At 44.5% G+C, this 24,596-nt stretch overlaps 1 protein-coding gene across 1 annotated transcript in view; it reads left to right on the top strand.

Moving 5' to 3' along the window:
- SF3A3 (splicing factor 3a subunit 3) overlaps window positions 1,061–24,596 on the top strand; it is a 24,726-nt gene continuing 1,190 nt past the window's right edge. Inside the window, exons 1-16 of the mRNA XM_003127795.2 lie at window positions 1,061–1,322; window positions 1,592–1,639; window positions 3,508–3,560; window positions 3,664–3,769; window positions 6,995–7,067; window positions 7,437–7,528; window positions 8,677–8,759; window positions 10,174–10,312; window positions 11,839–11,907; window positions 12,334–12,401; window positions 12,564–12,671; window positions 14,826–14,895; window positions 18,240–18,404; window positions 18,497–18,607; window positions 19,744–19,834; window positions 24,533–24,588. Coding sequence (XP_003127843.1) covers window positions 1,227–1,322; window positions 1,592–1,639; window positions 3,508–3,560; window positions 3,664–3,769; window positions 6,995–7,067; window positions 7,437–7,528; window positions 8,677–8,759; window positions 10,174–10,312; window positions 11,839–11,907; window positions 12,334–12,401; window positions 12,564–12,671; window positions 14,826–14,895; window positions 18,240–18,404; window positions 18,497–18,607; window positions 19,744–19,834; window positions 24,533–24,588 — 1,428 coding nt within the window. The 5' untranslated portion in view covers window positions 1,061–1,226. The remainder of the gene's footprint in view (window positions 1,323–1,591; window positions 1,640–3,507; window positions 3,561–3,663; window positions 3,770–6,994; window positions 7,068–7,436; window positions 7,529–8,676; window positions 8,760–10,173; window positions 10,313–11,838; window positions 11,908–12,333; window positions 12,402–12,563; window positions 12,672–14,825; window positions 14,896–18,239; window positions 18,405–18,496; window positions 18,608–19,743; window positions 19,835–24,532; window positions 24,589–24,596) is intronic.

Raw genomic sequence — 24,596 nt, 5'->3', positions numbered from 1 at the left:
TCTTTTGCAGTTGCTTCCTGTCTCACCTCCAGCAGCAGGAAACCACTCGTTTACTGTGTATAGATATGCCATCTGGACATAAGCTATGTCACTTTTTGTGTCTGGCTTCTTTCACTTAGTGTGATGTTTTCATGGTTCGTCCATATCTCAGCATTCCTTTATTGCTGAATAATATTCCATTATATGGACACATCACATTTGGTTTGCCCATTTACCAGTTAATGGATTTGTGAGTTGCATCCTGTTTCTGTCTATAATGAATATCACTGCTATGAACATCTGAACATATGGACTTGTTTTCATTTCTCTACCTAGAAGTGGACATATGGACTTGCTTCACTTTTTTTTTTTTTAAAGCCGAATAGCATTTTGCTTCTTGGATGTACCATATTTTATTTAACCAGCCCCCTGCTGATCGACAATTAGGATGCTTCCACATATGCAGAAAGAAAGAAAAAGGAAGGAAGGCAAAGAAAAGGAAAGGAGGAGTTCCCGTCGTGGCGCAGTGGAAACGAATCCACCTAAGAACCATGAGGTAGTGGGTTCAATCCCTGGCGTTTTTCAGTGGGTTAAGGATCTGGCGTTGTGGTGAGCTGTGGTATAGGTCGCAGAAGCATCTGGGATCCTGCGTTGCTGTGGCTAAGGTGTAGGCCGGCAGCTGTAGCTCTGATTGGACCCCTAGCCTGGAACCCTCCATATGCTGCAAGTGCGGCCCTAAAAAGCAAAAAAAAAAAGAAAAAAAGAAAAAAAACCCTGCTCTCATCCCCATTTTACTGACAAGGACACGGAGGTCCCGAGAAGAGAAAAACTTTGTCAAAGGTCACACAAAGAGCTGGAGACTCAAGTTCCGGTTCCCTACTCCCATCCATACGCTTCAACCACTCATCCAGTTTCCTACCCTCTCGGCCTCAGGAGGCCCCGGAAAACCAGGTCAGATCCCTTGAAGCCAGGGTGTTGGTGGATATCTGCCTGCCCCCTAGAGGCACCTGGAAACCGTTGGGCATCGCGCAACACACCCCCGGCCAGCAGGGGGCACTGCAGCCGTGTCCCGAGCACTGATTGGGTCTCCCGCGGTGCTCACTTTTCGTCGAGTCTTCGAAGCACTTCCGGCAGCCGCGGAACTTTGGTGCAGCCGGACGCGCGGCTCGGCGACGCGGGCGCGCAAGGCGGCAGAAGTCGTTTCCGGCCGTTTCGGTGGTCCGCCTTGCGGCTCGGGAGGAGGGACGATGGAGACGATTCTGGAGCAACAGCGGCGCTATCATGAGGAGAAGGAACGGCTTATGGACGTCATGGCTAAAGAGATGCTCACCAAGAAGTCCACGGTGAGTGGGGCCTGGGCAGGGGTACCCCTGAAACTGGGCCCCTTGCCCGTGTTTAACCTCAGAGAGCCCCAGACCTGCTCCGCGCCCGCCCCCTCCCCGGACTCGCTCCCGAAACTCTCGCCTTGGTAACATTCTCCCCGGGCCCTGCGCCCAGAGGCCTCTCGGCTTGGGCCGCTAAGACCTGAGCGGGTAAGCTCCGCCCTCGGGCGCCCGTCCTAACTCCAGAACAACGACTAACGGCGTCCTTGTCACCGTTTGCCTTTCTTCAGCTCCGGGACCAGATCAATTCTGACCACCGCACACGGGCCATGCAAGATGTGAGTGCCCTGCTGTTCGCTTCTCTTTGGGTCGTGATGGACTGGAAGAGGGAGGAGGGGGGACACGGGTGTCAACAGGAGCCCTGGCCACAGGTAACCAGATTGGCCAGTCGAGGGTTTGTATGCCTGCCAAATGTCCACACGCTGCCAAACCTGAGGGTGCTTAACTGCCCTTGCTCACTTCTTTGAATGGGAAACTCATTCATTATTCATTACCGGGGAAGATGCCTCTTTAAAGCCTCCTCTGTCCAGTGGATGACCAAAGAGTAGTTATAGTGATTCAAACTCAGACGGTACTCTGCCTTCTCCCCCAAAGAGAATGCTGTGTATTAGTGTTTTCCTCTCAGAACACTGTATTGAAATATTTTTTGCTTACCAGGCTGCATTTTTCTAGTAATAGTTCCATTTTTTTTTAGAAAGAGTCAAAACTAAAATGTTGGTACGTATTAAAACTGAGTGGTAGGTAAGTGGAGGTTCATTATACTGTGCTTTCTAGCTCTGTTTTTGCGTGTTTGAAACCTATTTAGAAAGGGAAAAAAGATCTAATCAGAATTTCTAGTTTGGAGGACATAATTAATATTATAAGCCCTAGTCCCTTAGCTAAATTCCCAAAAGCAAAGTACTCCAAAAACAAAAGGTTATTTGTTCTTTTAATTACTTGGTGGCAAAAATCTGACTTGATATGAACAGATGAGAGACCTTTTTATTGTCTTTATCCCATTGAATAAATAGTGCATAAATTTCACTGCAGAACTATTAATGTGTGTTCCAGATTCCACTAGGTATATTATATATAGTGCCTTCCTGAAATTAAAAACTTCAAATTCTGAAACAAATCTGGTCCTGAAAGCTTTGGAGAAGAGACTGTGTACTTGTTCCATCCTGAGTTTGAATCTGGAGGAGACTGTGTGATGTTTTATTTAGCATGTGCACTCCTCAGTTAAGCTTTTTTTTTTTTTTTTTTTTTTTTTTTTTGTCTTTTTAGGGCCACACACGCGGCACATGGTGGTTCCCAGGCTAGGGCTCACATCGGAGCTGTAGCCGCCAGCCATTACCACAGCCACAGCCACACCAGATTCGAGCTATGTCTGTGACCTACACCACAGCTCACGGCAACGCCCGATCCTTAACCCACTGATTGAGGCCAGGGATCGAACCTGCATCCACATGGATCCTAGTCAGATTATTTTTCCGCTGAGCCATGACAGGAACTCCTCAGACAAGCTTTTTGAAATAATGGAAAACATCTTTGACTATCCGTTTATCTTTGAGGGTCTTAGGTGGGAACTGCTTTGTATCAGAGTGACTTCCTTATATGGTTCACTTTTAGATCTTCTAGGGAGAGTTAAATATGGGAACTCTGCCACCCCTCAAATCACATCACTTAGGTAATCTTCAAAATAACCTGTTTGAAAAACTGACTAGGAACCAATGCTGTGTATTATAGATCCCAGAAAGCACAAGAACTTTTCTTTTTTGGGGGGAGCCGCACCTATGGCATATGGAGATTCTCAGGCTAGGGGTCGAATTGGAGCTGTAGCCACTGGCCTATGCCACAGCCACAGCAATACCCGATCTAAGCCGCGTCTTCCACCTAATCACAGCTCACGGCAACACTGGATCCTTGACCCACTGAGCGAGGCCAGGGATCGAACCTGCATCCTCATGGATGCTAGTCAGATTCGTTTCCATTAAGCCACAACAGGAACTCCTGACAAGAACTTTTTTTTTTTTTTTTTTCCTGACAAGAACTTTTAAAGCACATCTCTTAAGGTTTCCTTGGGCTTTGACTAGAAAGCCCTTTTTGGTTGCTTGGGTCTAAATTGTACAGATTGCTTCATTCTGATGGGTTTGTGTTTGCCTTTCAGAGGTATATGGAAGTCAGTGGGAACCTGAGGGATTTGTATGATGATAAGGATGGGTAAGTGACAGTCAGCCAATCCAGAAATTATTCCTCCTGAGGAGCTGTCACTAGAGGACTGATTTTGTGTTCCATGTTCTATGGATTTTTTCTGAAATTGCAGGTTACGGAAGGAGGAGCTCAATGCCATTTCAGGACCCAACGAGTTTGCTGAATTCTATAATAGACTCAAGCAGATAAAGGAATTCCACCGGAAACACCCAAACGAGGTATGACCTTGGGAAGTATTTTCCCCAAACCTGTCCAAAGAGCATACTAAAGAGAAAGATAGGAGGAAAAGAGACTTGTGCCACTCATGTGTCCCTTCAAAAAAGAACGTGCCATTTAACTGCAGGGAGCATAACTAGCTGACATACTACAACTCCAGTGCTTTCAGATTCTCCCTAGGTTTAAGCTAAGGCCATTCTCTTCTTAGGCAGTCCCCAGCCAGAGACCGAGCACAGAGGCAGGTACCATGGCCTGGTTATTTCTGCCCAACGTGAGACTCTTCTAATGAGGAATATTTGCTCCAGAGCTCCCCATTGTGCTGAATCAGAGGGTAGCTGTCTGCATCATGGTCTAGGATCTCCCCGCCCAGTCCTGCTCTCCTTTTTGTCTTTCATGGGTAATAACCCCCAAAAAACTGCTTATGCTCTTAACTCTGTCTTGAAATCCGCTGCCCAGATGATCCAACTGGCACAAAGAGGCTTTTCTCATTCCAGTAATCATTACACCTTCACTATTCAGCCCAGAGGCCAACTCTTTCATGAAAATTCTTTCCTAGTCTACCCCATCCCTCAGTTAGTCTTTCCTTACTTTATGATCCTTTCATGTTTTGTGACAGTGAGTGTCTGCCACACTATATTGTAAAATCATGAAGAGCGGGGATTACATCTCAGTTATCAAGAACCCGTTAAGCATTTGCAGAGCTGACCAAAGCTTGGCTGTAGGAGAAGTGGAGAGGGATGAGTCTGTGATTACTCTGAGCTTTCATGACTCTAACAGAAATGTTGTTTGTTCCCTTTATGGAAATAAGGAAGAAGAAGGTAACCTATTTGCACTGGAGAATGAGTTTTTATATATATAGATTATCAGGTGTTACAACATCTAAGTAGAAGTGTGCCATAGGCAGTTGAAGTTGGGTGCCTGAGGCTTGAAAATTACATCACATGGACTTGATGGTTGTAGCCGCGAATCAGAGTTTTGGGAGGGGGAAACGATGTGAAGGGAGCCTGTCAGCTTCTGCGTGCTTTGGGGCACATTCAGAATAATGTATTTAGCAAAGGAGGAGCCTGAGAGGCCTTCCGTCATAGGTCACATGGCAGCTCCAGGTAACATCATACTCTTAGCAAACGAGTTTCAGAAAGGCAGTCACTGATATCAGCTGTTGTTGATTGGTAACCACCAGAGTCGTGCTCTGCTGAAGTAGTGAGAATGGAAATCTGGTCACGGGCGCAGGTGGATAATGGAGAAATAGTAGTGTGCCGTGTTTAACATGCATTTGAAAGATTGGCAGATAGGAGTTCCTGTCGTGGCTCAGTGGTTCACGAATCCGACTAGGAACCATGAGGTTTCGGGTTTGATCCCTGGCCTTGCTCAGTGGGTTAAGGATCCGGCGTTGCTATGGCTGTGGAGTAAGGCCAGCGGCTACAGCTCCGATTAGACCCCTAGCCTGGGAACCTCCATGTGCCTCGGGAGCGGCCCTAGAAAAGGCAAAAAGGAAAAAAAAAAAGAAGGAAAGATTGGCAGATAAAAGGAGAGGAGAAGCAGAAGGACCCTAAGGAAGATAGGGAAGGCATACGCATTTAAAAAGGTAGATGGAGAAATGAAGAGACCGAAAACATCAGGAGAGACTATTTATTGAACCTAAGTGGAAGATGAACGTACCCTCCTGTACTTACGTGTGTCTCCTCACCCCCTTTGGAGAGTAGCAGATCTTTTGCTAACCGGGAAGGAAGACAAGAGGACCATTCTGGTGTGTTAACCTTGTCCCAGCCCTGGTAGAAGGGTGACAGGGAATAAGTGGTTAAATAAATGATTGGAAGGATGCCTAAGATATACTAAGGGAAAGGAAGGTAAGTCCAATTATGTGAAAAACAATAATTTTGCCCTTGCCGGTATCTGCTTGCACTAATACTTATATTTGAATACATAGAGCAGTGGTTTCCAAATTTTGCTGCACATTTGAATCTGAGGGCTCTTTGAAAAGTACTGTTCCCTAACCCCCACCCTCTGATTTAATTGGTATTAAGTGCATCGGGATTTTTTTAGCACTTTCCTCGGTGATTCTAACATGCAGCAAAGTTGGAGAATGGCTGGCTTTTAAAATAAAGTCTGGTGGAGTTCCCGTCGTGGCGCAGTGGTTAACGAATCCGACTAGGAACCATGAGGTTGCGGGTTCGGTCCCTGCCCTTGCTCAGTGGGTTAACGATCCGGCGTTGCCATGAGCTGTGGTGTAGGTTGCAGACGCGGCTCGGATCCCACGTTGCTGTGGCTCTGGCGTAGGCCAGTGGCTACAGCTCCGATTCGACCCCTAGCCTGGGAACCTCCATATGCCGCGGGAGCGGCCCAAAGAAATAGCAAAAAGACAAAAAAAATAAATACATAAATAAAATAAAATAAAGTCTGTTAATGGTGGTTATCTTTTCTTAGGAAAATTATTAAAAAGGGGCTTTGATTTTTTTTTTTTTTCATTTGTTTTTGTATTTGAGCTTTTGTGAGCATGTGTTAAACTGTGCAAAAAGGAAGAAACAAGGTAATTAGAAACTAGAAATAAGCTCCTGATGAAAAAGCAAGGCCAAATAAAGCATCAGAAATCCATTTCTATACAGCCCATTTCTGTGATGGTGCAACTTTTTTTTTTTTTTTTTTTCTTGCTCTTTAGGGCCACACCCACAGCATATGGAAGTTCCCAGGCTAGGGGTCCAATTGGAGCTACAGCTGCCAGCCTACACCACAGCCACAGCATTGTGGGATCTGAGCCTCATCAGTGACTTGCACCACAGCTTATGGCAACGCCAGATCCCCGACTCACTGAGCGAGGCCGGGGATCCAACACAAATCCTCCATGGACAGTAGTCAGATTTGTTTCCACTGCACCACAACGGGAACTCTGATATTAAAACTTTTTTTTTTTTTTTTTTTTTTTTTGTCTTTTGTCTTTTAGAGCCGCACCCATGGCATATGGAGGTTCCCAGGCTAGGGGTCAAATCGGAGCTGTAGCCACCAGCCTATATCACAGCCGTAGCAACGCAGGATCCGAGCCACATCTGCGACCTACACCACAGCTCACGGCAACGCTGGATCCTTAATCCACTGAGCAAGGCCAGGGATCGAACCTGAAACCTCATGGTTCCTAGTTGGATTTGTTTCCACTGCGCCACAAGACAGCAACTCCTGATATTGAAACTTTTATGTTGAGTCATCTCTCTGAGCTTTTCTCTTTTTCGTGTCAGATCTGTGTGCCAATGTCAGTGGAATTTGAGGAGCTCCTGAAGGCTCGAGAGAATCCAAGTGAAGAGGCACAAAGTAAGCAGGGTTTAACATCTCCTCCCAGCACTAGCAGAAATACAGGTTAATGACAGAGCTCAAATTTGGCCTCAGAGCCCTAGAAAATAGCCCCAGAGAAACGTATAGCCAGGTTCCCTTAGCGATCTCTTTTCTGGTTTCTGGATTAGATTGTCATCCTAAATTGGCCTTGGACAAAATTTGCTAGCCCAGCTCAAATTCACTGACCTGGAAAGCCAAGATGTCCTCACTTTGTGAGCATGGGGAGGATATTTGGGTCAGGGGCTGCATTATGAACCAAGGAACTAGCAGTCCACTCGCTAGTGGAGATGTCACGTCCAAGAAAGTGGCCTTTAGTATGTGAATCATTGCTGTCTCTGATCCCTCCAGATTTGGTGGAGTTCACAGATGAAGAGGGATATGGTCGTTATCTCGATCTCCATGACTGTTACCTCAAATACATTAACTTGAAGGCCTCTGAGGTAAGACCCAGGAGAGGGGGAGAGTGGCTCTGATTTGAGGGGTGTGTCAGGACACTGGACGGGGGCTGCTAGACTTGAAACAGAGTGTCTTCCCTGAGTTTTGTAACTGTTACATAGATATTAAAGAGGTGGCATGTTTTCTTGGAGTGAAACCATTTTCAAAATGAAAGTTGGGTTTCTACAGTGAAGACAATTATATTCTACTTATAAATTTAATTTTATTAATATAACATTTTGCTTATGTAAAATAAAAAAATGTTTTTAACTCGCAAATACTCAAGCTCCTGTGTTAGGCACACAGAGTGGTAGGTACGTGAAAGATATGAAAATGTAATCTTCACCAGCAAGGGCTATTTAATGTCCTTTTTTTAAAGATATTAAAAAAATAACTCACCGTAAGAGATGAGTGAGGTTTTTTGTGGTTTTTTTTGTTTGTTTGTTTGGTTTTTTTTGTCTTTTTAGGGCCACACCCACAGCATATGGAGGTTCCCAGGCCGGGGGTCTAATTGGAGCTGTTGCTGCCAGCCTACACCACAGCCACGGCAACACCAGATCCCTAACTCACTGAGCAAGGCCAGGGATCGAACCCGCAACCTCATGGTTCCTAGTTGGATTTGTTTCCGCTGCGTCAAGACGGGAACGCCAAGAGATGAGATTTAATGTGACAGTCTCAGGAAGGTTGTCCCAAGGAAGCATATGATGAAGTTCTTCTTGAGGTTGTGGGTTGTGACTGAACTTTAAGCTCTGTGAGTACAGTGCTCTGTCTTGTTCTCATTTGTTTCCATATACTTGGCGTGAAGGTAGTCAATAAGTGATTGAAGGAGTGAGCAAGTAGCACTTCCCAGGACCTTAGCTTAGGGTGATGTGGGTGTCAATCTTTAACCAAGTGCCTGACATGTAGTAATGTGCAATAAATATTTTTTAGTTTATATTAGCTTGATTTTTATTTCATGCTATTAATTATGTATGTGATATTCTGCTCAGTCCAGTGGAATTAACACTCAGTTAATGTAGGAGTTAAATGATGGGGGGGTGAAAAATGAGCTGGGCCTTGTTACTTTGTTAGGCAGCATTCAATTTTGATCTCATCGGAGGTTATACTGTGACTTGGTGCAAAATCTGAACTGAATCTCTTGTTTCTTTTCCAGAAGTTGGATTATATCACTTACTTGTCCATCTTCGACCAGTTGTTTGACATTCCTAAAGAAAGGAAGAATGCCGAGTACAAGAGGTAGGCATTACTAGCTTCTAGGCTTCTCCTAGATTTGACTAGATAGAAGATTGTTTAATGAGAAGGTTTGGGGCAGAGTTTTGAATTGTGTTATGTGAAAAGCATGCATGAAGGACTTCCAGGTTTGTTGGAGGATAGGAATTTTGAATGACATGGTTTTAAAACATTTGTAATACTCTGGCTCTGGAAAAATGTGTGTCTGTGGACACGTCTGTGATCTCAGGCCGATTCTGTTCTTAATTTTGTCTCGTTGTAGAAGGAAGTCTCCCAGCTGCCTCTGTGTCTTTGGAGCTGAATGGGAAAAAAGTAAACTTTCTCAGATTGTGCCTGAGGTGCAGTGCCTAGATCTCATATAAAGATGTTAAGTTTTGTTTGCGTTGTCACACCCCTAGTTAGTAATCTACACTCTGACTGCCTCTCTTTTTCTCATTTTTTTTTTACCTGAGATCTTTAGCATATAAGTTAAGGCTTTAGTATTTGGAACTGTATCGTGAGGATGAAAGAGGATAGGAAAGGTCAGAATCAAGATGATATATTAGGAGAAAGCCAGTTGTAACCTCATTTTATTTTTTTTGTATGTATATGTTTATTTATTTATTTTTGCTTTTTAGGGCCACACTCAAGACATACGGAAGTTTCTGGGCTAGGGGTCGAATTGGAGCTACAGCTCCTGGCCTACACCAGAGCCACAGCAATGACAGATCTGAGTCATGTCTGCGACCTACACCACAGCTCACAGCAACATCGAATCCTTGACCGTGTGAGGCCATGGATCTAACTCGCATCCTCATGGATCCTAGTCGGGTTCGTTAGTTGCTGAGCCATGATGGGAACTCCAAGCTCATTTTTAAAAGTAGTGTTACTTTATTATTTGTTTGTTTATTTTGGGGGGCCATACCTGTGGCATATGGAAGTTCCCAGGCTAGAGGTTGAATCAGAGCTGCAGCTGCCGGCCTACGCCACAGCCACAGCAACTCAGGATCTGAGCTTCATCTGCGACCTACACCACAGCTCATAGCTGTGATCCTTAACCCACTCAGCCCTCAACGCCAGATCCTTAACCCACTGATCAAGGCCAGGAATCAAACCTGCATTCTCATGGATACTAGTTGGGGTTGTTTCCTCTGAGCCACAATGGGAACTCCAAAAAGTAGTGTTATTTTAAAAAACTAGTATAGTATCACTGGAATTATGTTTTATAGGCCATAACAGTATATCAAAAATAGAAACTGTGGAGTTCCCCGGAGGCCTAGTGGTTAAAGATCCAATGTTGTCACTGCTGTGGCTCAGGTCACTGCCGTGTCACGGATTCAATTTCTGGCCCAGGAACTTCTGCATGCTGTGGGGTGTGGCCAAAAAATTTTATACAAAAAACAGAAACCTTGCTGTCTCTGTGTTGCTTATTCCTGTGTAGATATCTGGAGATGCTGCTTGAGTACCTTCAGGATTACACAGATAGAGTGAAGCCTCTCCAAGATCAGAATGAGCTGTTTGGGAAAATTCAGAATGAGTTTGAGAAGAAGTGGGAGAACGGTACCTTTCCTGGCTGGCCGGTAAGCTTCAGCAGAAGTGTGGAGTGGAGGACATGCTGGAGAAGTAAACTAATTATTTTACTTTAATCTCGAGTCTCTGCTTCATTGTGTGAGATGCTGATCCCTTGGGATCTTTTCTGGCCATGAGGTGTTCTCTGCCAAGTGTGCTGGGTTTTTCTTTGTGTACTTTGGAGAGAGATTTGTCGGAGCCCACTTGCCATTGGCTGGACCAAGGATTTTTACCAGCCATGTCATTACTGCTTCGTGGTTCCTACCAGCTAAAAATTGATATAATTATGTGCTCGAAATCTTGGCTATATATTTTCATTCCTGGGACAGATTTGAGTTTTCCTGAACTCTCAGGGAGAGTTGTCCTATCTGGTTTTTTTGCTCTGCTCTTATAGGGATTTGATTCTTATTCATACGTGAGTATAAGAAAGAGGCCAACCAGCACCTGATTACAGGCATACCTCGTCTAACTGCACTGTGCTTTCCTGTACTTCTCAGAGGGTGCTTTTTTTTTGTTTTTTTTTACAAATGGAAGTTTGCAGCAACCGTATGTCAAGCAAGTGTATTAATGCCGTTTTTCCAGTGTCATTTGCTCGAGTCATGTTTCTGTCACATTTTGGTAATCCTTGCAATATTTCAGACTTTCTTCATTAGTATTTGTCGTGGTGGTCTGTTATCAGTGATTATTGTCATTACCAGGACCCACTGAAAGCTCAGATGATGGTTAGCGTTTTTTAGCAGGAAATTTTTTTTTTTTTTTTTTTTTTTTTTTTTGTCTTTTTGCCTTTTCTAGGGCCGCTTCCCTGGCATATGGAGGTTCCCAGGCTAGGGGTCTAATCGGAGCTGTAGCCACTGGTCTACACCAGAGACACAGCAACGCAGGATCCGAGCCGCGTCTGTGACCTACACTACAGCTCATGGCAACCCCGAATCCTTAATCCACTGAGCAAGGCCAGGGATTGAACCTGAAACCTTATGGTTCCTGGTCGGATTCGTTAACCACTGAGCCACGGTGGGAACTCCAGTAAAGTATTTTTTAACTGAGGTATATACATGGATTTTTGGATATAATGCTGGTGTGCACTTACTAAACATAGTATAGTGTAAATGTAACTTTTTTTTTTTTTAGGGCACTGCACCCATGGTATATGGAAATTCCTGGGCTATGGGCTGAATCAGAGCTGCCAGCCTATGCCACAGCCACAGCAATGTGGGATCTAAGCCACATCTGCGACCCACAGTACAGCTCAGGGCAGCGCTGGATCCTTAAACCACTGAGCAAGGCCAGGGATCGAACCTGTATCCTCATGGGGGATGAGTTGGGTTCGTTACTGCTGAGCCACAACGGGAACTCCTAGTGTAAACATAACTTTTATACGTACTAGGAAACCAAAAAAATCATGCGACTTTCTTTATTGCTGTGTTCATTTTACTGTGGAGGTCTGGAACTGAACCTGCAATATCTCTGAGGTGTAACTGTAACTTAGATGACTCCCTTCTTGCCTTCTTCTAAATAAACATCATCTTGTTCTTGCCAGAAAGAGACAAGCAGTGCCCTGACTCATGCCGGAGCCCACCTTGACCTCTCTGCATTCTCCTCCTGGGAGGTATGTTTTCTTATAGCTGGTCTTGTCTTCACTTCTCAGAGGGACCACTAAATCTGTACTTAATGCCACAGACTAAAAATAATAAGGTGCCAGTTCCTGGGGCCAGGCATCTGCAAAGAATGTAGAAAGGTTTTTTTGTTTAAGGATCCAGCTACTTTGAAAACTGTAAAATAATAGTCCTAACTATATATATTAAGCTATAGTGGCGGTAATGGAACACTACTAGTATGGTTACTTATGAAGTTGACCACAGAATCAGTCCTTTGGGGAGTTTGAGTTTATTGCTAGGAGCTTGGCTATGGAATGTGTGGTCTTGCCACCACTTCAGGAACACCCACACACCAGCCACGGAGACCTACGTTTGAGCATTTGTTGTTTTTCCAAGTCTATTTATATAAAATTGTAACTTGTTTCTTTTTTATATAGGAGTTGGCTTCCCTGGGTCTGGACAGATTAAAATCTGCACTCTTAGCTTTAGGCCTGAAGTGCGGTGGGTAAGAGACTGGTTTTTCCTATCAGAACTGTCTTGTTTACTGTGTGTTTCACAGTCTTCTAAGTGGCACTGATTGCATTCTTTCGTCACCCCATACTACAAAAATAAGAAAGCCTTTGTGGTAGAGTAACCCTGAAGTCCTTTGCCTCGTGTGTCTCCTTAGGACCCTAGAAGAGCGAGCCCAGAGGCTATTCAGCACCAAAGGGAAGTCCCTGGAGTCCCTGGACACCTCCCTCTTTGCCAAAAATCCCAAGTCAAAGGGCACCAAGCGGTGAGTTGCTGGGGGTGCACCTGCGCCTACAGATTGATTGATTTAAAGTTTTGGGGTTTTTTTGTTTCGTTTTGTTTTTGCGTTTTAGGGCCGCACCCACTGCGTATGGAGGTTCCCAGGCTAGGGGTCCAATTAGCTACAGCTGCTGGCCTACACCACAGCTACAGCAATGCAAGATCCGAGCTGTGTCTGCAACTTACACCACAGCTCATGGCAACACCGGATCCTTAACCCACTGAGCGAGGCCAGAGATCAAACCCACAACCTCATGGTTCCTAGTTGGATTCATTTCTGCTGTGCCATGACAGGAACTCTCGATTTAATGCTTTTTTAAAATTGAAGTACAGTTGATTTATAATGTTTCAGAGCTACAGCAAAGTAATTCAGTTTTATATATACTGTATATGTATTTCATATGTATGTTCTACACATTCTGTATATACATTCTATACATGTATAGAATATATTGTTCTTTTTTAGATTTTTTCATTATAGATATTATAAGATACCGAATATAATTCCCTGTGCTATACAGTAGGTCCTTGTTGTATGCTTACAGTTTATTGTTTTATTTTTTTATTTTTATTTTTTTTGTCTTTTTGCCTTTTCTAGAGCCGCTCCCATGGCATCTGGAGATTCCAAGGCTAGGGGTCTACACCAGAGCCACAGCAACACAGGATCCGAGCCACATCTGTAACCTATACCACAGCTCACGGCAACGCCAGATCCTTAACCCTCTGAGCAAGGCCAGGGATCGAACCTGCAACCTCATGGTTCCTAGTTGGTTTTGTTAACTACTGCGCCACGATGGAAACTCCAGTTTATTTTTATTTTATTTTATTATTACTAATTTTTTTTTGCTTTTTGGGGACACACCCATGGCATATGGGAGTTCCCAGGCTAGGGGTTGAATCAGAGCTACAGCTGCTGGCCTACACCACAGCCACAGCAACTCGGGATCCAAGCTGTGTCTGTGACCTACTCACAGCTCATGGCAGTGCTGGATCCTTAACCCACTGAGCGAGGCCAGGGATTGAACCTACGACCTCATGGATGCTAGTCAGGTTCTGTAACTGCTGAGCCATGAAGGGAACTCCCTGCTTACAGTTGAAAATTTTTATTCCTATGCAGGATACAACAGAAATTTTAAAGCCTAATTTATCACCATTATTGATCCATAGAGATCCAGTCTGCTCTTTTCTCTGCCGATGGCAGGGAGTGGCGTCATTGTTACTGTAAACCAAGAACAATCTGTACTCAGGTGACTGAGAGCAGGTGACATCTTTAATGTTGAAACTATGCTGTAGGCACCTTTTGTTACCTCAGTAAGTTTTAGAGGCTAAATAGGTTCAAAAAGATTTTTCGAAGTGCTTCTTTGCTAATGACAATGTTGAGTCAATTCTTGAGCCACATGATTGTGCAGGCTATTTTTTATATGTGGTTTTCAAAACAACCCTGAAAAGTATTTGTTATCCTCATTTTTTTGCAGATAAGGACTTATAAAAGTTGTGGAATGTGTCTCTTATCTCCCAGTTCCTAAGTAGCAAGGTCAGGATTTGGGCCCAAGTCTGCCTGTTCCAGAGCTTGCTCTTCTACACCAAGTTTCCTTTACTTTATTTTATTTTATTTTTTTTATTTTAGGGCCGCACCAGCAGCATATGGAGGTTCCCAGGCTAGGGGTTGAATCTGCTATAGCCACCGGCCTAAGCCACAGCCACAGCAACTCGGAATCCAAGCCTCATCTGCGAGCTACACTGCAGCTCACAGCAACACCAGATCCTTAACCCACTGAGCAAGGCCAGGGATCAAACCCTCATCCTCATGGATCCTAGTCAGGTTCATTAACCTCTGAGCCACAAAGGGACCTCCCACCAAGTTTCCTTTTTATGTTGTAATGATGGAAGTTTAAATACTGGATATGTCTTTCATCTTCTAGAATGAGGTCAAAGAGGACGCTTCCATGCATTCTAAGAAATAACCTGAGTACTTCTCTCAGCAAGTCCTGAGCTGAACAGAGCATTTGCTTTCACAATGTGATATTTCTGTATTAATGCTTATAATTTTTAATGCACCCATGGAATAAATGTTTGCAGATATAGGGAACATGGCATTGAGTAAAAGAACCCTTTAGTGATATAATTTGTTTATTTTCAGAGATACTGAGAGGAACAAAGATATTGCTTTCCTTGAAGCTCAGATCTACGAATATGTAGAGATTCTCGGGGTGAGTGACTCTGCTGAGAACTGTAAATGCTGCAAAGTATGGAAGTAAGAGAAATACGATCTTATAGGAATTTTTTTTTTTTTTTTTTTTTGGTCTTTTGTCCTTTTACGGCCACACCCACTGCACATGGAAGTTTCCAGGCCAGGTGTCTAATCCAAGCTGTTGCTGCTGGCCTACGCCAGAGCCACAGCAATGCCACATCTGAGCCGTGTCTGTGACCTACACCACAGCTCACAGCAACGCTGGAATCTTAACCCACTGAGCGAGGCCAGGGATCGAACCCACCACCTCATGGTTCCTAGTCGGATTTGTTTCTGCTGTGCCTCAATGGGAATTCCCGGGGATTTTTTTTTTTTAGTATTGCAAGAGGAAGGGTAGGTGTCAAACTACTTCTGTGGAAAATTGAGTTCTCCTTGGGTTCTTGGCCCTCATTGAGTTCCTGTTCTGTTCTGTCCTTAGGTGTCTCTTGTCTGTGATACTCTCCTGAGGCTAAGCAATGCCTCTCAGTGCAGTGTACAGATGCTTTGCCTAAACTCCAGGATGTACCTAGGGGTGACCCAAGAAGCAGACACTCAAAAGACAAGTGAGAGAAAGGCAATGCACAGCAGCTTTGATATATCCATGTTTACAAGGTTGTGAGAAACCTGTTAGGGCTAGGAGGTTAGTGTACAGAGCAGGCTGGGGGCTGCTCTTTGAGTATTCTTCCAAGAAGGAGGGAGCTGAAGTCGAGGTTGGGAGTAGAAAAAGGCCTAACCTAAACAGGATGCTTATCTCAGAGAGAAGGTGGGGGGAGGAGTGGGAAGAACTGACTCTCTTTTGGGGAAGAGAGATGGAGAAAGGGCAGCACTCATCCAGAGAAGATGGAGTCCTGCAGAAGACTGCCTTTCTGACAGTGTCTCCTTTGTGTAGTTGTCACCTGCTCTCAGAACCTTTCCCTTTGCATATGTTCACATGATGCTTTGGTCAGGTGACCCCCACTCAGATAGCAAACTGGGCTACGTGTCTTTGTCAGTCGCTGTGGGAATTTTCATTCTGCCATTGTTTGAGGACCACACATATAATAGCTGTAAAACTAGAATCATCTGTTGCTTTCCTCTATTACAACTGCTTTTGGTAAAAGGAGGCTAGCTAGACGTTAGAAACTTGGGGACATTTATATTCTCCACAGTGAACTTGCACTGTGCTATCTGAGTTGCCAGTCCTATGAAGGTGAACGGGGGCCTTTGCTCTTAAACAGAAACTGTGCCCACTACTTCCTCCTTTGAGAGCATTTTGCTTTCGTTGCCAGAAGGTGGCAACATTCTCTCATTCCAGCCAGTTGCAGCCAAAATGGTAGACCTTCCTCTCATTAAGTACCGATATTATTATTATTATTATTTGTGCTTTTTAGGGCTGCACCCGTGGCATATGAAGGTTCCGAAGCTAGGGGTCCAATTGGAGCTACAGCTGCTGGCCTACGCAAGAGCCACAGCACCATGAGATGTGAGCCACATCAGCGACTTACACCACGGCTCGCAGCAATGCCGGATCCTTAACCCACTGAACAAGGCCAGGGATCGAACCTGCAACCTCATGGTTCCTAGTCGGATTTGTTAACCACCACACCGTGGCAGGAACTCTCTGTATTGATATTATTTTTACCATTATTCACCATTTATTGATACATGTCATTTCTAGGCATTATGCCAGATCTTTGGATGTTATAGTGAATGTGGCGCAGCCTCTTGCCCTTGGAAAACCCATTTTGGTGGCTGGGGGCTATAGGAAACTGAAGTATAAGGTGATATATGCTGTAAGATTGAATGTTCTAAGCAGGAGGCAGAGTTCCCCTTGCGGCTTAGCAGATTAAGGACCCGATGTCCCTGTGAGGATGTGGGTTCAATCCCTGGCCTTGGTCAGTAGGTTAAGGATCCAGAGTTGCCACAAGCTGCAGTATAGGTGGCTGATGTGGCTCAGATCCACCGTTGCTGTGGCTTTGATGTAGGCCTCAGCTGCAGCTCTGATTCAACCCCTAGCCTGTGAACTTCCACATTCTGCAGGTGTGGTTGTAAAAAGGGAGGGAGTTCCCATTGTGACTCAGAGGTAATGGACCTGACTAGTATCCATGAGGACACAGGTTTGATCCCTGGCCTTGCTCAGTAGGTTAAGGATCTGGTGTTGCTGTGAGCTTTGTGTAGGTTGCAGATGTGGCTCAGATCCTGCATTGCTGTGGCTATGGCTGTGGTATAGGCCAGCAGCCACAGCTCTGATTTGACCCCTAGCCTGGGAACTTCCATATGCTGCAGGTACGGCCCTAAGAAGACCAAAAAAGTGGGGGGAGGGTGTGAAATATTCTAGAAGAAACAGCAGGCATGGATGTAAAATCTTATGAAAGGAAATAATGAGAAATTTGGTGTGTATGAGGTATACCATACATCCTGTGTATGTCTACCATACACTAAGGAACCATGTGAGGGAGGGAGTGGTCAGAGAAAAATTTGGAAAGTTATGTTGGAAATTTAGACCCCTGCAGCACATGGAAGTTCCCAGGCTAGGGGTAGAATCGGAGCTGCAGCTACCCGCCTACGCCATAGCCACAGCAACACGAGATCCAAGCCACGTCTGTAACCTACTACCACAGCTCATGGCAATGCTGGATCCCTAACCCACTGAGCAAGGCCAAGGAGTGAACCCGTCAATCATGGATTCTAGTCAGGTTCTTAACCCACTGAGCCACAATGGGAACTCCTAGACCCTTTCCTTCAAGCAAAGCAAAAAACTAAATGAAAGTTCTTTAAGCAAAGTGTACCATTAGATTTTTTTTTTTTTTTTTTAAGTAGATGAATATGGGAACAAATGGAAGCTGGACAGGAATGAGGAGAGATTCGGGCAAGTTAGAAGTTATCTTGGTGACAGTGATAGCAGTGAGAAGGAGAAGGAAGAACAGATTCAGGAAATACTTTAGAGATAGAAAAGACTATGTTCTCTATTGTTCTGTGATTGTCTGTAGCCTCAAATAAGTAACTTAGGCAAATGCCATAAAACCTTTGACTTTTTCCTTTATGGTCAGGGAATGAGTTCTGACATGAAGGCAAGAAGTTCCCTTTGTTCTGCAAAAAAGAAAACCTGATCTGATCCTTGGAAGTGAGAGATCAACAAGAGTTGCAGGAAAATAAATTTCCTCCCTCTTTTTCCTTTTGGCTGCACCTGTGGCATGCGAACGCTCCCAGGCCTGGGATCGAACCCACACCATAGCAGTGACAACGCCAAATCCCCAACCCTTAGGCCACTAGGGAACTTGTAAATTTTCCTTCTTGTTCTGCACTATTCTCTGACTTCCCTTTTCATTTATGGATCTGACTTAGGAACAGCGACATCTCACTCATGAAAATGTACAGCGCAAGCAGGCAAGAACCGGAGAAGAACGAGAAGAGGAGGAGGAGGAGCAGATCAGCGAGAGTGAAAGTGAAGATGAAGAGAATGAGATTATTTACAACCCCAAGAACCTGCCCCTTGGCTGGGATGGCAAAGTCAGTCCAGACACTCCCGTATTCCTTGTTTCCTGTTTTGAAAGCAGATGCAGACACCAGCCTAACACTCCTTCTTCTCTGATTTCTCTTAGCCCATTCCTTACTGGTTGTATAAGCTTCATGGCCTGAATATCAACTATAACTGTGAGATTTGTGGAAACTACACCTACCGGGGTCCCAAAGCCTTCCAGCGGCACTTTGCTGTAAGGAATTCAGAGCCTTTTCTCCTGGATGTTAAAGTATGAAACATACTTTAGAGAAGTCTTTTAGAGAAGAGGGTAGGAGCAGCCTGAGAGGATCACTGGTGTCCAGAGTGCAAGAGAATCAGCGAAGGAGTGGCTCTAATGTCCAGCATGTGGCATTTGGCCTCGGGACCAGGGCTAGCCTTGGGTTGTACCTGAGATGGTTCTGGAGGTGTTCTACCACTTGGCTATCTGAACCTCATTTCCTTTTGCACTTGCTCGCTCTTCAGTTCTCTCTTTTTGTGTCTCTGAATCCTTGGTCATTTCTCTGTCCCGCTGTTAGTATTCAGGACCAAAGAAGGGACTGACCATCTCCTTTGGGTCCTGAAAGGGCCTTTGCCTCTTTAAAAAAAGAAACGAAGAGATTGACATTTATCAAGCTCTTCTTGAGACAAGGCATTATCTAGGTGGTACCCCAGTAAGTGGATTCACCCTTGTTTAGTTTCCGCCTTCAATTCTTATACTTGGAAGGAAGTTTTACAGAATGAAAGGCTTGCTTAATGTAGCCTAGGATAGCGAATTTCTATGACCTCTCTCTCCCTCAGACGTACATATTACTAATTTGTCCTGGGTCTTTCCTGCCAAGCTCCTGAATAATCTCTGAATCTTTCTGAACACTACCTCCATTGAATTGGAATTGGTCTCCTGGGCCCATGCCATTTGTAGTCCCTGAGCCAAAACTGTCCCTGTATCAGTGTCTCCCTGGTCTCTTTCATATACTTGGTTATACCTGATAAACAATCTTCTCCTTAATTTCCAGAGATAACACTGACCTGCCATCAGTGTTGGCTACTCAGGCATGTTGGTAGCTGGGGTTGCATGGGATGTTATTGATAAGTTAAAGTCTCCAAGAGAGGTTTTGTCTGGATCTAGGGCCTAGGTTTTATAAACCAGCTCAGTGAAGCAAACTATGCAACGCTTTGACGTAACTGCCTCTGATCAGTCATAGCAGCAGTCTAGAGTCAGGAACCACAAAGGAACGTTGCCTTTAGGTGGAGCCTTTTAGAAAGGGTCAAGGTGGCGTTTATGAGCACAATGGAATTAGTACTCTGTGTTCAGTCAGTCCCGTTTTACATTGTTCTCTTCTTTTCACGCAGGAGTGGCGTCATGCTCATGGCATGAGGTGTTTGGGCATCCCAAACACTGCCCACTTTGCTAACGTGACACAGATTGAAGATGCTGTCTCCTGTAAGTAAGCTTTATTGTTCCCTGAGCCAGCCCTCTAGTTTACTGTCCCAATACCCTGGCCTAAGGGCAGCAGGGTGTGAATGTGTACAAACTACTCCAATTGTACAAGCTGCATTTTGAGGGGATGAATTAGCCAGCAGTACTGATTGTTTCCCCCTTGGGAAGTGTTCTGTGCTGAGGATAAAATGGTTTTTAAGTGGGTTCTGTGAACTCCCCTGTATGCAAGATTTTGAGTAAATGAGTATGTATATTTTTCTGAATTGACTTTACTGTGTTAAGAACTACAGACATGGAGTTCCCACTGTGGCACAGCTGTTGCAGCTGTGGTGTAGGTCACAGATGCAGCTGGGATTCAATCCCTGGCTCATGTTATACCATAGGTATGGCTGAAAAGCCAGCAGAAACAAAAAACTACAGATATGAAGGAAAAAATTAAAATGGTCTCAGCAAGCTTATTTCTTTTTTCTTTTTTTCTTTTTTTTTTTTTTTTGTCTTTTTTGTTGTTGTTGCTATTTCTTGGGCCGCTCCCGCGGCATATGGAGGTTCCCAGGCTAGGGGTTGAATCAGAGCTGTAGCCACCGGCCTACGCCAGAGCCACAGCAACGCGGGATCCGAGCCGCGTCTGCAACCTACACCACAGCTCACGGCAACGCCGGATCGTTAACCCACTGAGCAAGGGCAGGGACCGAACCTGCAACCTCATGGTTCCTAGTCGGATTCGTTAACCACTGCGCCATGGACGGGAACTCCAGCAAGCTTATTTCTGAGCTGACAGGACAGGTACACAGCAACATGGCAGCAAAATACCTCTTAGAGAAAAAGCCAAGTGCCGCACGTGTCCGGGAATTTTCAAGTGCGAGTCAGGCTTCCTGTTTACCTGGCCATGGTAGCTTTTTCTGCCATTAGCCTCTTCTTCTCAGGCTTCTTGTTTCCTTTCTGGTTCTTCTCTTCTCTGTCATATTTTCACTTTCAATGAGTTAGACTGTGAAGAAAAGGATTTTACCACTCCACTTTATTAAATTTCAGGCTCTCCCTCCCAGATGTATTTATCACACTACTTGGCTACTTGGTCAACTAACTTCTTTGGCTCCCAACTCTAAGGTTGTTGAAATCATCCAGGGCAGAGCTAAATAGAAATGACCTTCTAAAGAGCTCCCTGATCCCTGACTTAATCTTTGGATCCTGGGGACTTTTTCATTGCTTTTGTGTGTGGGTGCAGTCAGCTTTAGGAACTCCTTGCTGTTTTGTCTTTTCTTATTCATTTGCAAGTCAGGATCCTACAGTTCTGCCAGTCAGGATTATAATGCATCTTGTCATCAGATTATCCAATTAGCTTCTTCAGTTTTTGCCCTTCATTTTGTTGGGATAAAATTTAAATATTAGGAGTTTCCTTCGTGGCTCAGCAGCAATGAACCCAGCTATCATCCATGAGGATGTGGTTGCAATCCCTGGCCTCGCTCAGTGGGTTAAGGATCTGGTGTTGGCTGTGAGCTGCGGTGTAGGTTGCAGATGCGGCTCGGATCTGGCGTAGCTGTGGCTGTGTTGTAGTTGGCAGCTGCAGCTCTGATTCGACCTCTAGCCTGGGAACTCTCACAGTATGTGCAGGTATGGCCCTAAAAATACAAAAAAAAAAAAAAAAAAATTTAAGATGGTAATGAGAGTTCTCTGGTTGTTCAACACCCCCTGCCCAACAATAGTAATGAAATTTCATAGAATGACAATGCTGCATTTTGAATGTAATCTCATTTTTAAATATATTTTCTAGCTGCATATTACTAATTAGTTCATTTTTGTGTGTATTTTCTTATGTCCTGCAAATTGTCTGTTACTTTTACTTCTTTTTTATTTTGGTCTTTTTAGGGCTGAACCCATGGCATGTGATGGTGCCCAGGCTAGGAGTCAAATCACAGCTGTAGCCACTGGCCTATGCCACAGCAACACAGATCCCAGCCATGTCTGCGACCCACACCAGAGCTCACAGCAATGCTGGATCGTTAACCCACTGAGTGAGGCCAGGGATAGAACTTGCATCCTCATGGATGCTAGTTAGACTTGTTTCCTCTGAGCCACAATGGGAACTCCACTTTATTACTTCTGATACCTTGAAATTGATATAGTTACACTATTTTAGGCTTACGATTATGCCAACTACCAAGATAATGTTTCAGTTTATTTTGTTCCATGGACTTATTTTTCTTCAGGGATAGTTCGCCCAAGCATTATCCCCAAGTCTTATGTTAAATAGAAGCAGGTAATAATCCTGGACTCAGGTCCAGGGAGTTCCCGTCGTGGCGAAGTGGTTAACGAATCTGACTAGGAACCATAAGGTTGTGGATTTGATCCCTGGCCTTGCTCAGTGGGTTAACGATCCAGCATTGCCATGAGCTGTGGTGTAGGTTGCAGACGCAGCTTGGATCTAGCATTGCTGTGGCATAGGGAGGTTCCCAGGCTAGGGGTTGAATCTAGAGCTATAGCTGCCGGCCTACACCAGAGCCACAGCAGCTCAGGATCCGAGCCTCGTCTGCAAGCTACATCACAGATCACAGCAACAGCGGATCCTTAACCCACTGAGCAGGGTCAGGGATTGAACGCGCAACCTCGTGTTTCCTAGTCGGACTCGTTAACCACTGAGCCACGATGGGAACTTATATTTAAATAGAGATTATTTCTTCATGTAAGGCTAAGACTACTCTGAGAAGATGCTTTGGTTAATAGCCCCTACAATTCCTTGATTTTTTTTTTTTTTAATGAAACAGTAGGAAACCAGGTACTTACTTATTTCTGTTCTGTTTTACTATGTCCTTTTTTCTTTTCTTTTTCTTCTTTTTTTTTTTTTTTTTTTTGAGTAACTTTATTTATTTTTGGCCATACCCACATCATGAAGAACTTCCCAGGCAAAGTATCTAACCCATGCTACAGCAGTGACCTGAGCTACAGCTGTGACAGCACCAGATCCTTAACCCGCCAGGCCGCCAGTGAACTCCAGCTTCGAGTGACTTTTTTTTTTCCTGTTTTCTCATTTTTTGTTTATTTGTTTATTTTGTTATTTAATGAATTTATTACATTTGTAGGTGTACAATGATCATCACAATCCAATTTTATAGGATTTCCATCCCACAACCCCAGCGTGTCTCCCCACCCCCCGAACTGTCTCCTTTGGAAACCATAAGTTTTTCAAAGTCTGTGAGTCAGTATCTGTTCTGCAAAGAAGTTCATTGTGTCCTTTTTTCAGATTCCACATGTCAGTGATAGCATTTGATGTGATAGCATTTTTATCTCGTTGTCTGACTGACTTCACTCAGCATAATTTCTATGTCCATCCGTTGCTAAAAATGCCAGTATTTCATTCCTTTTTTAATGGCTGAGTAATATTCCATTGTGTATATGTACCACATCTTCTTCTTCTTTTTTTTTTTTGTCTTTTTTGCTATTTCCTGGGCCGATCCCGCGGCATATGGAGGTTCCCAGGCTAGGGGTTAAATTGGAGCTCTAGCCGCCAGCCTACGCCAGAGCCACAGCAACGCAGGATCCGAGCCGCGTATGCAACCTACACCACAGCTTACAGCAACGCTGGATCGTTAACCCACTAAGCAAGGGCAGGGACTGAACCCACAACCTCATGGTTCCTAGTCGGATTCGTTAACCACTGCACCACGACGGGAACTCCTGTACCACATCTTCTTGATCCACTCCTCTGTCAATGGACATTTAGGTTTTTTCCATGTCTTGGCTATTGCAAATAGTGCTGCAATGAACATCGGAGTACATGTGTCTTTTCGAGTCATGGTGTTCTCTGGTTAGATGCCCAGGGGTGGGATTGCTGGATCAAGTGGTAGTTCTAGTTTTAGTTTTCTGAGGAATCTCCATACTGTTTTCCACAGTGGTTGCACCAATTTACAGTCCCACCAGCAGTGTAATAGGGTTCCCTTTCCTCCACACCCTTTCCAGCACTTACTGTTTGTAGACTTTTTGATGATGGCCATTCTGGCTGGTGTAAGGTGGTACCTCATAGTGGTTTTGATTTGCATTTCTCTAATAATGAGTGAAGCTGAACATCTTTTCATGTGTTTTTTGGCCATCTGTATGTCTTTGGAGAATTGTCTGTTTAGATCTTCTGCCCATTTTTTTTTGATGGGGTTGTTCTTTTTTTGGTATGGAGCTGCAGAAGGTGTTTATAAATTTTGGAAGCAACGCCAGATCCTTAACGCACTGAGTGAGGCCAGGAATGGAACCTGCAACCTCATGGTTCCTAGTTGGATTCGTTTCTGCTGTGCCACGATGGGAACTCTCTGCAGTTTTTGAAATATATCACCAGACTTTAGACAAACATATTTGACAGTGTCTGTTTCCTTTGTCTTCCATTATGAACTTTAGACAGTAAGGTCATTTCCTCCAGTAATTCCCATGTGTTGTATGTACCACATTAACTTTTTCCTTTGAGAGTACCAGTTTTCTGACCTAAGAGATCTTTGGTTGCATTTGACCCAGCTTTTATTTTATAGCAAAGCAGATTATGGTAAGTGTTGCAAGGAAAGGGATTTTGTCCTTAGGCGATCCAGAACCAAAATTCCAGTTTGGGACAGGCAGAAGTCCGAAGGGCAGGTACCCTTGGGGATCCCAGTGAGGGATGTGTTATACCATCATGTGCCCAGTAAGTCCTCAGCCAAATCTGATGGCTGGTCATTTCTTGTCCTACAGTGTGGGCCAAGCTGAAACTGCAGAAGGCCTCAGAACGATGGCAGCCTGACACTGAGGTGAGTGC

This window comes from Sus scrofa, chromosome 6 (assembly GCF_000003025.6).
Source record: "Sus scrofa isolate TJ Tabasco breed Duroc chromosome 6, Sscrofa11.1, whole genome shotgun sequence".
Taxonomy (NCBI): domain Eukaryota; kingdom Metazoa; phylum Chordata; class Mammalia; order Artiodactyla; family Suidae; genus Sus; species Sus scrofa.
Note: the sequence above shows the minus strand (reverse complement) of the source record. Positions and strands in the feature narration are given on the sequence as shown.